The following is a 12,553-nucleotide window of genomic DNA, read 5'->3' on the forward strand; positions in this document are numbered from 1 at the left end:
CGAAGAGCCGCCTGTGTACAAGCTAAGGCTAAGTCCATTTAAGGGCCCTTATCAATCTATATCGTTCACATTAGTTGTAAGGTTGTTGAATGCCGTGGAGATGTAAACTAGGAAGATGGGTTTCCCTAAGAGATTTACGTCGTTACTATATGAAACATGCTTTGTCCCACCAAACCTCCCATTCCACTCTATTCTTGCTGGGAGATACCTCTCCTCCCTTCTCTGCAAGTCTACCAGACTCCAGATGTATCTAGATTATTCTGTAGACACTCTATCCACTTCTGACTAGGTCTATAAAGACCTAGCCTGCAACCAGGCTTCAGTGGTGGAAGGCCAAGGCATTTAGACAATACACTCCTTCACCCCTCTCACAATTCTTAGTTCTGATACTAGACTTTATAGCCTCCATCCTTGCTCCAGAAAAGAACTAACGGGCTCCAGTAGGATAAGGGACTTCCATACCCTACATGTAGTCGTAGTTCACAGACGGATAAAAAGCTTCCTCCGGGTTAGCTCTCCTCATTGATGGTGTCGATGAAGTGCGTAATAGATGGAAGTGTGCACGGCACCGTTGTGGCCATGTAGGCCTCGGCCGTGCTGGGGCGGGCGTAGGGTATCTGTCCCGTGAGGCAACAGAGGCGACAACTTCATGTCGTCCAAGAGAGGATGAAGGTTAGGGTAGGCCGTATGCGGCGGTGTGTGTGACCTCTGAAGAGTATAACATGAAGGTGGAAACAGCCGCTCATGATCGATATACATAAGTGGTACACACTGCGATTCAGGCTTGGGTGCGTTGAAAGAGGCTACATTGGAATCTGATTTCATACTCAGTGTCTTGGTTTCCTTCCTGGGCGCCTGTGCTTGGTTCTCGGCACCCACAGGGGTGCTATTAGTATCGGATCTCTTCTCAAGTCCTTCTAAGCCTCTCTTGAGCTTCTCTCCTGTAGAAGTTAGTAGGCCCGGCTGAAAGGGCTACTCATACACATGATCGACGTTACGCACTGTAATTGCGCTGGGCAATACGATTTTGTATCCGCCTGCGCTCGGTAAGGTCTGAAATCTTGGTCCAATCCTCTTCTGGTCTGCTCGAGGAAGAGAAAGCAATGCTGCTGCATCGATTCGAATACTCACTAAATTCCATGACAGTCCCAAATTCTGGGTACTTGAAGCAACCTAAACCTGAACGAGTGAGTTACCACGTAAAGGCCCGGCGCCTGTTCCTTCTGAGTTTGCCAGACGCGAGCTCAACTATATAAATGAATGGCTTCCCCGCTAGATGCAGCTCAACTCTACCTTGTTTGCAGCATAAATAAACAACTAGCACTCGAAAATAATTGGTTCCAGGACATCTCAGGCGCGATAAGATATAATGGATCAGGTTAGTTTCACTCTGGATTGCACGGGCAGTCAAAGTGAAAGCGGACAGTTGTAGGCTGAGTGAACAAGATACAAAGTACGTTGATACTTCCTTTATGTCAGAGTTCGAGTACAAGGGTTGCCAAACACCTATATAAAGGACACAGACAGCAGATAATCCTTTTTGCTGAGAATGCTGAACTACACGAGAACCACCACATATACTATGGACCTTCCTACCTCGCAGCGTGTTGCCATGGGCATCACACTTGCTTTGAGTCTTATGACTGTCCCTTTTATGGTATATCGCATCTGGAAGTTGAATTTCCGGCTTTCTACGGCCTCTGATTCCTACTGTTCTCGGTACAAGCTTCCGTTCTCATTTCTCGCTGGAATACAAATTATGGTGGCAGCATCATCGCAGGTTATCTTCACAATTCTCTCATGGTCGTCCGGAATTGGGTGGGCCTTGCCGTTTGCCGGTTCAGTCGTACTATCAAGTATCTTAAAAGAGGTGAGTTACATATCACATTTTGTATCGCTTCGACTCACGAATGCAGAGTATCTGGGCCATTGGCTCGGCACAGCGAGGACTGCCCAATTTCAAACCATTTTTGTTAGGAGCTATACTGGCCTTTGTGATCCCAGTGCTCATCATTGGAAGTGCACTTGTCGGAAAGATTCAGCCTTGGGACAGGGTAATGGTTGGGGCTTCTGTCCTTCTCTTTCGTTTCTGGATGATTTGGGAGTGGATTCGAATCAACTCGTTGACTGAAAGGAACAAGTTGATAATACGAATTAACCTGGCAATTCACATTTTGGCAGCCCTGGCGAGCATAATATGCATGATTCCATGGCCATTACTGAACGCACTTATAGTAAGTCAACTCTGAATTATCCTAAAAGCTACTCTGACAAGCAAAGGCGTTAGCTTTAACGCACGCTATTCGTGACTTCCTAGAAACTATACTCAATAATGGAGGTCTTAACATTATTATTAAACTTGGGGAGAGTTCAGGTTCGATACAAGTGAGACTCAGAAGCTGGAACTTATTGAGTTGACGGGCATGATTCGGCAGGCTACGTAGAACAGGTTGCTTATGTATACAAATCCTATACACATTTTACAGAATGTACTCGCCCGCTCATCGGATGGTTCACTGATCTCCAATGTCTCTACGTGACAACGCAGTCTTACAACAACCATTTGCCGCCATCGCCTATCTACCAGCTATCAACATAGGCCGCCTAAATCAATGAGCAGGAGTGTCACCCAGTCAAGCCCCTGTATAGCTTTGAGCAGGATTTCGAGAATGACGAGCTTCAGAAGCATTAGCGGGATGTGGATGAGCTTGCAGAATCGATTCAGGGTCAGATCCAACACAATCTCTACGAATAACCGAATGAGAATCTGGGTGCAAGCTGCAAATTATTGGGAAACGCGACGCAGCCGCCGCAAACCTCGCCGGTCCGCACGAATCCGTCAACGGGAACGCAAAACTGGGATATACTATCGTGTACGACGATCGAAACGAATGGAAAAGGGGAGAATAGAAACACACAAATAACTTGGTAGTCACCTCAAATACTATTGCTGTCAGAGGGTGCACACACTATATTAAATGCACTCTGGTTTGAATATCACGTTATTCGACCCCGGCTTCCGTCAGTTGACCCTAATACTTGTAGGTAGTTTGGCGTTGGTGCTCGGTTAGAGTTGAAGGGAACATTGTTGTGTGATTAGGTGGCGAGCGCAACACTTACACTTGCAGGCCTTGGGCATGGGCCGAAGTAATGGAAAAATTGTGTGATTGGATGCTGGATACGGAACACCGCACCTACAACTTGATCATCTCCAAATGGACAAGCAGACTGTGACCCAAGGATGTGTCATAGACTGTCCCTGGACCGATGTGGCCCGCTGGTTCGGATAATCAAGGTAACGGAAGCACTGAACGAAGACGTGGTGTTCGACGCGCTAGGATACGCGGCAAAGGGCTTGCGCTCGTATCCATGGGCATGAATGTGACTCTCCTGAGGTGTTGACGATTCCTCCCAACTTGGTAACGCTATCTGCTATAGCACGCGTTCTTCCAACATCACCACTGATTCCAGTCCATTCCGCCCTACTATTAGTTCAACGTCGATGAGATTGACTCTAGTGATCGAACTGACCAGCTGCAGGACCTTAGCACGCAATAATAGCGCCAATCGCGAATGGGTGACGATCGTGGAGTGTATCAGTACAGCCGGCCGATCTTTACCACTGTTAATCGTCTTCAAGGGGGCCTCAGCCCAGCACCAATTGTTTCCCGACGAAGAAGCTGAGGTAAACTACCCCTATAAGGTTTGGACTCTCCGTGAAAACACAGCCCTTCGCCCGGTGCTTTTTCTGGGAATATACCATCCATTCGCACGCCACCCATAACCGAAACGCGGCTGCGGACACGAGCATGAAGGTGCTTCCGCGGTAGGCATGGACTTCCTAGAAGCCTAGAGGGCCACTAGCAGAAAAGCGCCAGTCGTTCGTCATGGCGGCCTAGTCGGATCGAACTGGGTAGAGTCGCCATGACCGATTGCAGCAAGGCAGATGCGATTTCCCACCTATCAATGTGCTTCTAAGCACCATGGCTAATCCATAGTGTATGCGTCAACCTAACTGGCAGTCAGGATCTTAATTTTAGTCCAATATAAGTACGGCAGCCTGAATCTCCTATCCATTCTTTTACTTCCATCCTGTACCGCCTCTTCAAGAACTGGCCAGCTATAAACAGCTCCCAGGCTACGATGAGCCTACTCTACGACCTGCGCTTTGTTCCTGCCGGACTGAGTGTGCTGGCCACGCTGCTCCATGCGTTCGGTGTACTTTATAACCATCGACGAGTAGCACAGCCGCTGAAGGCTTGCCAGCTGCTCCGTGTGAAGTTCCGCCTTGAGCTTTTATTACTTTCAGTCAGCCAGATCGTTCTGTCATTCGCGGTCGTGGTTGTGTTCGCTACGCTCACAGTCTTTGTCGAAGCCAACATTTGGACGGTATATCTGCTTGGTTCCATCGTAGCAGTAAGCATGATAAGTCAGGTACATTGGCCGACGGGTAGAGAATACCATCGATGCTGACGTTTCTAGTGCCTCTGGATGAGCAGGATGTGGCCATCAGTACATGGGTCATTACACTTGCTCCGGCTCGCTGTGGGTTTGTCGATAGCCCTGGGTTCCTTTTTGGGGGCATCATCATCGCAGATGTCTATGCCTACCACGGAAGCACCGTCATGCTTGTGTCCGCAGCCGCATTTCGGTTATGGGTAGCGTGTGAATGGATGATTTATTCTCAGAAAAAAACACCGGACGAAGGGCTGCGTCTTCATGGAGGCGTTTCTTCTTTCGTTGATGGTCGTAGCCGGTGCTATGGGTATTATGTGTGTCAAAGATTGGCGTCTTCTTACTGTACTTGGACTCTACATGCTACTGGTGAGTGGTGCTCTATCCCATATGAAAATGAATAATCTGACAAATTAGGTCATCTCTGTTGGCTATGGACTAGAAGACCTTTTGGTCGCGATTTGGGCAATCCGGTATCAGAATGGCAGCGATGAATAATCGGACAATCTGGGACCTAATTGATCCCTGGTCCCCGGTGACGGACTGAGATACTCTATTGGGAGAGCAGCCATGGAGCTTTGGAAGTTCATCAAGATACTCTGTTCCCATGACCCAGTCTCGAGTTGTAGTTTCCGAGCCTCTACTGCTGCATTCTAAATATATAACGCTACTTAAGCAACAGCCGTCATTTGATATGGCCTGAGGAGCACGGCCACAGATGTGCACTTGGTCTCCCGGCTAGAATCGAGCTCATCCATCTTCCAATCGTTGGTAACTTTATCTGTACAGTCCAATGTCAAGTTGATAGAACCGTAAGCGTGGAATCGTACACTGTGCCAACATAAGAATGGAGCTTCAACCTGTCGAAGCTGAGATGTCCCCGTGTATTCAACACCTGGTGGTAGAAGTTCCTGATCTCCCAAGAATAGTTGCCGAGGGTCGCAGCCTGGCAGCCTGTCGTATTCGTCCGGCTGCGCATTAGCGAAGCAGCTGCCGATAGTGTAGTCAAGACGGCGATGGCGTGCTGCATGGTGGTCAAGTGACCGGGTCAAGCAAAGTTTGGGCGGATGTCCGCAGCTGAAGCACATCTTGAGAATCACGTCGCGGAGGGCTAAGGCTACCGCTCCCTAAATACCCAGCCAGCCAGCCGGTTTTACGCGAATCAATATCAGAAGATCATACATTTGATCGGCTAGATGTGCGGGTACCTTGGTGTCCTTAGAACACTTTATGGACCAAAGCTGGTTGCAGCTAGAAGTGCTTCCGCCTCTGAGTACTCCATCCCCCTATTCCAGACAAAAAACCGCTCAATCGAATCAGTTTCGCTGCTGGAAAGTAGCCCAGTAGTGGTCCAGGAAAGCAGCATACTGGTCTAGATCCTGCTCCGACTCCCAAGTTGGGCATTCGTACCCAATCCACTTTACAGAGTAGTATAGGACTCCACTTCTGGTGTCATAGTGCCCTATCACCGCATCCATATTATGATCTGGTTTACCCTCCCTGATTGCGGGCCGCTGCTGGCCCTCCAGCCATACGGCCACAGAACCATCTCGTTCGCATACCCAGAGCAAGTCCACGTTCGGCCCGTCCTCCAGCAAACGCTCCTTGTTCTCGGCTAACACGCCATAGAATACAGCATTAGGCGTTTGTAGAGTGTAGAGAACCTGCACTACGACTAGATTCAATGACCAATGTGTTCGGATCCCCAAGCCTTTCAAAGCTGATGTAAGATCTTGCGTTGCCATGTCTTATGCTTCCTTTCGTCATATATAATCTATCCTGACGAAAAGCTGCGATGTGCAACCATAGATCTGTACGGTATGTACTAGTGGGAAGCTTGTGTAGAACCGTGTCTGGAAGGCGCTTTTATGTAGATTCCGCTCCCTTATTCCGGTTATGGCGTAACAGCACCAGCTGGGTAGCGACATTATTGACGACGTAGCCCTGAATAGGCTTTTGCCGTGTACACTATAACTATCCGATTCGGGTCACAGTAGGCGCATCTAGCACTAAAAGTCGACCTAGGTAAAAGTTGGCTCCTGTCTCAAAATTGCCAAAAAGCGCCATAGTATAGTTGCAGTTTTCCAACTCGTATAGATGGGCATCTCGTCAGATCTGCGTCCTTAGGGCTTAGGTGAGTGAGGAAAGTCGCAGTGTAAGAATCATGGCAACTGGGTTGGATCCCTCATGTCAATCAGGTACCAAACGAGCCATGACTACGACCGCGCTTGCACGACTAAGCCTAGACGCTATAACCGAAGACATGACGTCCATTTTAGCACGTACTACCCACGACCTCCTCTCCCACGTAACATCGCCGGATGCAGTTGGCATTCATCAAGCCTCCAGTTGTTGCCGAAGATGGACGGGAGGCGTCTCCGATAGTTCAGTGGATCGTGAGACATTATTGCTTCAACGTTTCATTTCCCATCTGGTGAAGACCTCCAACACCAATCCGCTAACATTGCTGGCGACCTTGGAGTATTTACACCGCTTGAAAGGCAAGCTCAGGTTGGCGACACGCAAATTCAATTGTACAACGTACCGTATCTTCCTAGCTGCGCTGATAGTAGCGAATAAGTATCTATACGATTGGTCGCCGAAGAACAAGAAGTGGGCCAGATACAGTCGTTGGTCTTGTGGAACGGTCCGCTTCCGGTTCACTCTACCGGATGTCAACTTGATGGAGGCCGAGATGTTGTCCTTGCTCGAATGGCGGCTAGTCGTCACTGAAGATGACTTCTTCCGCGTTCAGATGACATCCTTGAGCCCAGGTGAAAACAAACTACCAGATTCGGTACATCAGTGTTCACAGCTGGGCTGATAGCCATAGCTAGTGGCATAGCTGAAACACGAGAAGGAATGATGGACCCAGTAGAACTGCGAGTACGCCGATACTCGGCTTGAGAACAGAAGGAACCAAGACCAATACGAGGCTGAGGTGAGCGTGCCTCAATACCATAATCTAGCATCCTCTTGGACTGTATTCAATAGAATGACTCTCTTATGTGTGACTAGCCTGGCTTGCACCCAGTCATGGCATTTCTCCTGTGTGTCTGTATAATTTGATACCCGAAGATCTATACGAAGCGGCCTCCCTCAGGTAGCATACGCCCAGGTCCCTGCGCCCATGCATGTGGACTAAGGGAACATCACCTTCCATGGCTGACTTCTGTCCTGGAGAGCCGAATGAAGCCGCTATTGGGGCCACAAACAGACACACGTAGCGTGATCTGGCACAATCATATTGAGTTGGTGTGTTTTATTCGGCGCAAACGCCTGCTCGATTGATATAAAACCCTTGAAGATCGATTCGACGAGCAATTACGGGTACACGACGGGAGATAAAGTTTAGCCGTAGGGCCCCAATGGGAGCGGAGAGGCTTGAGAAACAAAATAGGAGGCGATCCGGCTCGAGAAACCGAACGGCTACGGTAACAACACTTATTCAAAGGTGCCCCTTAGTATTATCCTCGGTTCTGAGGTGGCTCTGGCGGCAGGCGTTCAAAACAGGCGCTTTTCAACTGTCTCCAACCTGACAGAACGAAGCTGCACCGTATATAGGATGCATTGCAGCTCTCATCGAAATCATTATTTTACTGCTACAATTCGAGACTGTAGAGATTGATTCCATTTCGTTCACTGCCTCCAGAGATATGGTAGAAAGACCCCATAAACATCAGTCACAGAAGCCTCCATACTCCCCGACCCTAGTCGACATTGAGATCCACAGACTTGGAGGCATGACAACGGCTTTTGACATGCACCCCGACCACCTGCAGAGCTTGAAGACACCTACCACCGAACATGACCGCTTGGTGGAGCTATCACGAGAAAACGGGAGACTACGGCAAGAGGCATTGTACTTCCGAGGGCTGAGCAGAGAGGTCACTCCGCTGCTAGCCGTACTGCGGTATCATATCGACGGGCTGTCAACGACTGTGCGGAAATGCAACGAGAAGATCGAAAAGGCCAATGCGCAGTGGGAGGCAGAGGAGAGTAGCAGAGTGGAATGACGAGTGAAGCACTACATGGACGTCGTACAACAACGTTAGGTAGGCTCGGGTTTGACTTTCAGGGTCTAGTAGAATGGGTTCAATGATGCCTAGTGCAGTATTTTATGAATAGATTGTGGCCATGGCTTGGAGCCTACTAAGGAATAAGGCGAGTTACGAAAGAGAAGTATCTCAGGTCGATGGCCTTTTCTTGTAATGTACTATCGCGGCAGTGGCGACGCATTCGTGGGCATCATTCGTCGCCTCACGTGATGGGTATTTTATCAGTTTCTCTAGACCGACGTCACGGCCCTTATATCAGATATTTCTTGCTCCAAATCTCCAAACGCACAGCAAGTGTCTATAGAGAGCTATCGTTCTCCTGGGAGGCCGGAGCGGCCATGTCCGGCACAGCAACCTCTTTTGAATAGCCTTCATCAAGGCACGCCATCCATCCATCCATCCATCCATCCACCGGAAAGCTTAAATGGATGAGTGGATTAGTAATAAAGCTATACATAAGTGGGTGTACATGCACTGAGCCATTTTGCCAGTGGATGTACACATGGGTGTGTATAGCATGTAAGGAAGTCAATAATCATCCTCGAGAGGCGAGGATATCGTTCAAAAGCGGTTTGGTGACCTGAAGAGAAGGCTCATCGTTAGTAAAATTATACCCTTGGCGCGGGTGAAGACATCTAATACTGCAGTCGTTCGTCTCGCTCAGACTCCCACAAATGGATGGCTGTGAACTAGCGAGTGATATCATGCCACGCCCCATCGTAGTCAAGCCAAGTATGAAGAAGCGAGCTCGTATACAACCCCAAGCTCCAACCCCAGAGATATGGGAGTCCGCGAGAGTATATAAGCCAGTGATTCCTTCCTGGACAAATCTTGATTATTATTTTTTCTTTCGTTCTTCTTTCATCTTTTTAGCCACGCGCACAGTAAATTGAACACGAACAGGTTTGCAACTCACAACGCCACTGCTGCAGTGCAAGGAACTGGTCTATTTTCGAGTCAGCCCAGAAACCAATAATCCTCCGAAATGCCATCCCATAGTGCGTTACTTGCCTGAACATGGGTGTATAGTAGTTGACTTTTTACAAGGCATCTCCGACGTCCTAACAAAGTTCGAAGCACTACTATGCCAGCTTGAGGAGGAAGACATACAGCACGAGGACACGGCTATGGAGTTCAGCGATTTGTACCTAATGGCACAGGAGTACTACAGCTCTCTCGATTATCCACAACAGCTGAATTTGATGGATATGTTCGTGAGGAGTTGTTGCTTTATCAGGTTCTAGCTACAACGCTACGGGCAAGCCGAAGTGGCTAGTCATCAGAACCAGGGGTTGTCTGCTCGAACGTAGCTCTGGACACTGGGTTACGCTCTGGATAGCTAAAGGCGCCACAGCGGGTGGCGGTCCTACTGAACATATCGCCATGCTTCTGGCCCCGGAGCGATGACTCCATCTTGGGAGTCACCATGAAAACCTACCTAGCACCAATACAAGCGGCAATTGTCATACGCGGAGGTTGTTAGCAGCGGATCTCAGCATCTCATTCGCATGTTTTGCGGGAGCGAGAGATGAGCCATGTCGCTTGGAGCTGTGGAGTGTTGCCTTGCCAATATTTAAGGATCCTGCGGTTTCCTGCCATTATATCTCCCATTCAGATAGGAAGTTTTGAGCTTGGTCTCCATGTCGCCAGCATAGCAGATTTTGAACAGCCCCTTTGAAAACAGAACTGGCCAACGGGTTGCTGGGTGCCATGGAGCAGAGTCGATTGAGGGATGTTGATGCCGACATCAGCTTTTGCTTGCTTAGAGGGTTGCGGCAGGGTTTGCCGGACTGGCAACAGCCGATGCATGTATTCTTGCCCTGGCGCTTGTCCAACCAAAGCGCCACCTTGTGAGCGAGGTTGTTGTGCGATGCGAATTGCGGCCTGCTTGTGTCGGTCATGTTGCTGTGACGGATAAGCATTAAGGATGGCATTGGAGTATAGACAGTACAAACAGGAGGGCCCTCTGGGTTTGGCAAGCACGTAGAATGCAGAATTAGAATGATGGTAGAAAGGCTTCCAGTACAAGGGGCTATGGGGCCTTTTAAACCAGATTTCGCCACCCCTCTGGATGAATCATCCAAGCCAGGCAGCCTGGGTCTCGGCAGCTGACGGTACTGCTTCATCGCCTTAGGGTGGTTCGGCCTTTATCGACAGCATTGCAGATGAGTTCAGATACGTCATGAAGTCGGCACCTTACCGCGTCCGTGGGCCGCGACAATAACGGCCACAGTCACAATAGGTCAACTTTCAATACAGGCAGTAAATCTTCGTTTTAAATAGTCTACCAACAATTCTACGGCAGGTCGTACGGTTTCTCCCCATACTCCGTACCACGTCCCGTGCTAGCTTGTCGAGAGCAGTGGTCATGCGCATCTCTGTCTTTGTCCTCTCCATACATGGTCTGGCCCACCTCTCGTTTGCCATTAATTCCCTATGGTTGTTATCACACCTTAGCGGTCATGACTTGGTGCTTCGCATAGTGGGTTGGTGAAGACTCGTGGTCGTGACTAAAGGCACACCGTCCTGTGGCTCAGCCCTCCCAGGCACGCCCCCTTATTTGAGGATACCGTAGGCCACGTTCTGATATGTATGCTCAGCTCGTCGTGATTCGCAAGTGTGCTTCACCCAGCCGCAGACATCCGCTCAAGCTTTACCTGGCTCTGCCTCTTGACCACCATACAGAATGTCATTCCCGCCTTGGTTGCACATCGGCGGCTACTTCGCCAGGGCCACCGATGCTAGTGCTAGCGTGCCATCTACGCCTCGATGTAGCTTCAGCTACTAGTAGTTCCCAGCGTATACCACTATAACACCCAGAAAGAAACCGAAGGCAAATGCCGAAAGAAGCCAGTCCACTGGATCGTTACCCTTGGTTTCTACCGGCGCAGGTTCCTTGTTGCCGATTTCAAATTCAAGCTCGCTGACAGATTCGCCGGCATCCTGGATTCTGTAAATCCATTCCTCCTCCAAGTATTTGCAGTCGCAGTCGCAGTCGCAGTTGCAGTCAGGTAGGCTTCTGAGTATATATTGGAGGTTTTTGGCGCGTCCCTTGAGACCATAGGCTAAATTGTAACATTGAGTGACTAGATCCATCAATTCTGGGTGATCCGAGATGTTGAAGTGATGATTTTGTGTAGGCATAGCTAGAGTGAATGGTAATAGAGTTCAGATAAAAGCTTTTGTCACAATGGAAGGGCACAGGGAAATTCAGGACTGGAGAGAACTAGCCAGATAGCTGGAATTTATACCCGCGAGGCTTTGTTTTCACGGGATGTGGAGGGCAAAGAGGCGAGCCCCTGTAAGTTCAGCTTCTAGGGCTCCTCGAGCAATCTGTAAGGGAGGCCGCCGCCTGGAAACGTCTTATGGTAGGAACCGTTGACCAACGGCAATGATCCTCCCGAGGCTGACTGACGACGTGGCCATGAAACGGACTCCTGGTTACGTCATTGGCGACATCATCTATACACCCCCCCCTAAAGGCCCCCTACCACAATAAACAACCGAAATCTTGGAAACTAAACCAAACCTGGAACCCGACCAGCACTGCCTCTCGTCTCGTATGTACAGATTTGAGCCTCAACCTGTTCCACATATTATTCGCCATAAACCAGCCGCAGCTCTCCGTCACCATTGCCCAGTAATGGCGCATCTGATCGGCCATGATGTGGAATGATAACCTAATCATCGTCTAGCGTAATGATCTCGATAGGCGCTCTGCATGACACAATCTTGGTAACTGACTGAGGTCGTGCTGGCCGCGGCACCTGCACTGGCCTTATATCAACCCCACTTCCCTCGCCGCCTTCTTCCATATCTGAATCGATGATCGGTTTCCAAGAACCATCAGCAGAGACAGTAATATCTTTGGCAGTAAGCTGCCTTTGCATGGCCAATATCGCTCTGACCTCCGAGAGGAAACCATCAATGCGAAGTACTTGAGGCCGAGCATCTTCGCCGCAGATGGGGCATTTCCATTTATCTGTTAACGAAGATTCTTTAGGGCAGGCACCACAATTCGCTCAAATGATGCAAAAGGA

The 12,553-nt window shown here is 49.3% G+C and overlaps 6 protein-coding genes across 6 annotated transcripts; 2 read left to right on the forward strand and 4 right to left on the reverse strand.

Annotated features, from left to right (window-relative positions):
• Positions 1-519: 519 nt before the first annotated feature.
• On the reverse strand, positions 520-1,141 carry PG986_014359 (Transcription factor; the record flags this gene model as incomplete). Its single annotated transcript, XM_066850581.1, has 2 exons — positions 520-941; positions 1,003-1,141. 2 exons carry the CDS (start codon positions 1,139-1,141, stop codon positions 520-522), a joined length of 561 nt encoding a protein of 186 aa, XP_066692819.1.
• A 3,002-nt stretch (positions 1,142-4,143) lies between these two features.
• On the forward strand, positions 4,144-4,953 carry PG986_014360 (uncharacterized protein; the record flags this gene model as incomplete). The annotated part of the gene is made up of 4 exons (XM_066850582.1): positions 4,144-4,429; positions 4,483-4,651; positions 4,689-4,824; positions 4,873-4,953. The coding sequence occupies 4 exons, from the start codon at positions 4,144-4,146 to the stop codon at positions 4,951-4,953; spliced, it is 672 nt and encodes a 223-aa protein (XP_066692820.1).
• A 173-nt stretch (positions 4,954-5,126) lies between these two features.
• Positions 5,127-5,543, reverse strand: PG986_014361 (uncharacterized protein; the record flags this gene model as incomplete). The annotated part of the gene is made up of 1 exon (XM_066850583.1): positions 5,127-5,543. One exon carries the CDS (start codon positions 5,541-5,543, stop codon positions 5,127-5,129), a length of 417 nt encoding a protein of 138 aa, XP_066692821.1.
• Positions 5,544-5,771: 228 nt separating this feature from the next.
• PG986_014362 (uncharacterized protein) lies at positions 5,772-6,200 on the reverse strand (the record flags this gene model as incomplete). The annotated part of the gene is made up of 1 exon (XM_066850584.1): positions 5,772-6,200. One exon carries the CDS (start codon positions 6,198-6,200, stop codon positions 5,772-5,774), a length of 429 nt encoding a protein of 142 aa, XP_066692822.1.
• A 2,016-nt stretch (positions 6,201-8,216) lies between these two features.
• PG986_014363 (uncharacterized protein) lies at positions 8,217-8,471 on the forward strand (the record flags this gene model as incomplete). The annotated part of the gene is made up of 1 exon (XM_066850585.1): positions 8,217-8,471. The coding sequence occupies one exon, from the start codon at positions 8,217-8,219 to the stop codon at positions 8,469-8,471; it is 255 nt and encodes an 84-aa protein (XP_066692823.1).
• Positions 8,472-11,297: 2,826 nt separating this feature from the next.
• Positions 11,298-11,657, reverse strand: PG986_014364 (uncharacterized protein; the record flags this gene model as incomplete). The annotated part of the gene is made up of 1 exon (XM_066850586.1): positions 11,298-11,657. The coding sequence occupies one exon, from the start codon at positions 11,655-11,657 to the stop codon at positions 11,298-11,300; it is 360 nt and encodes a 119-aa protein (XP_066692824.1).
• Between the last annotated feature and the right edge of the window lie 896 nt (positions 11,658-12,553).

This window comes from Apiospora aurea, assembly GCF_038362705.1.
Source record: "Apiospora aurea strain CBS 24483 chromosome Unknown utg000010l_segment0_segment0, whole genome shotgun sequence".
Taxonomy (NCBI): Eukaryota; Fungi; Ascomycota; class Sordariomycetes; order Amphisphaeriales; family Apiosporaceae; genus Apiospora; species Apiospora aurea.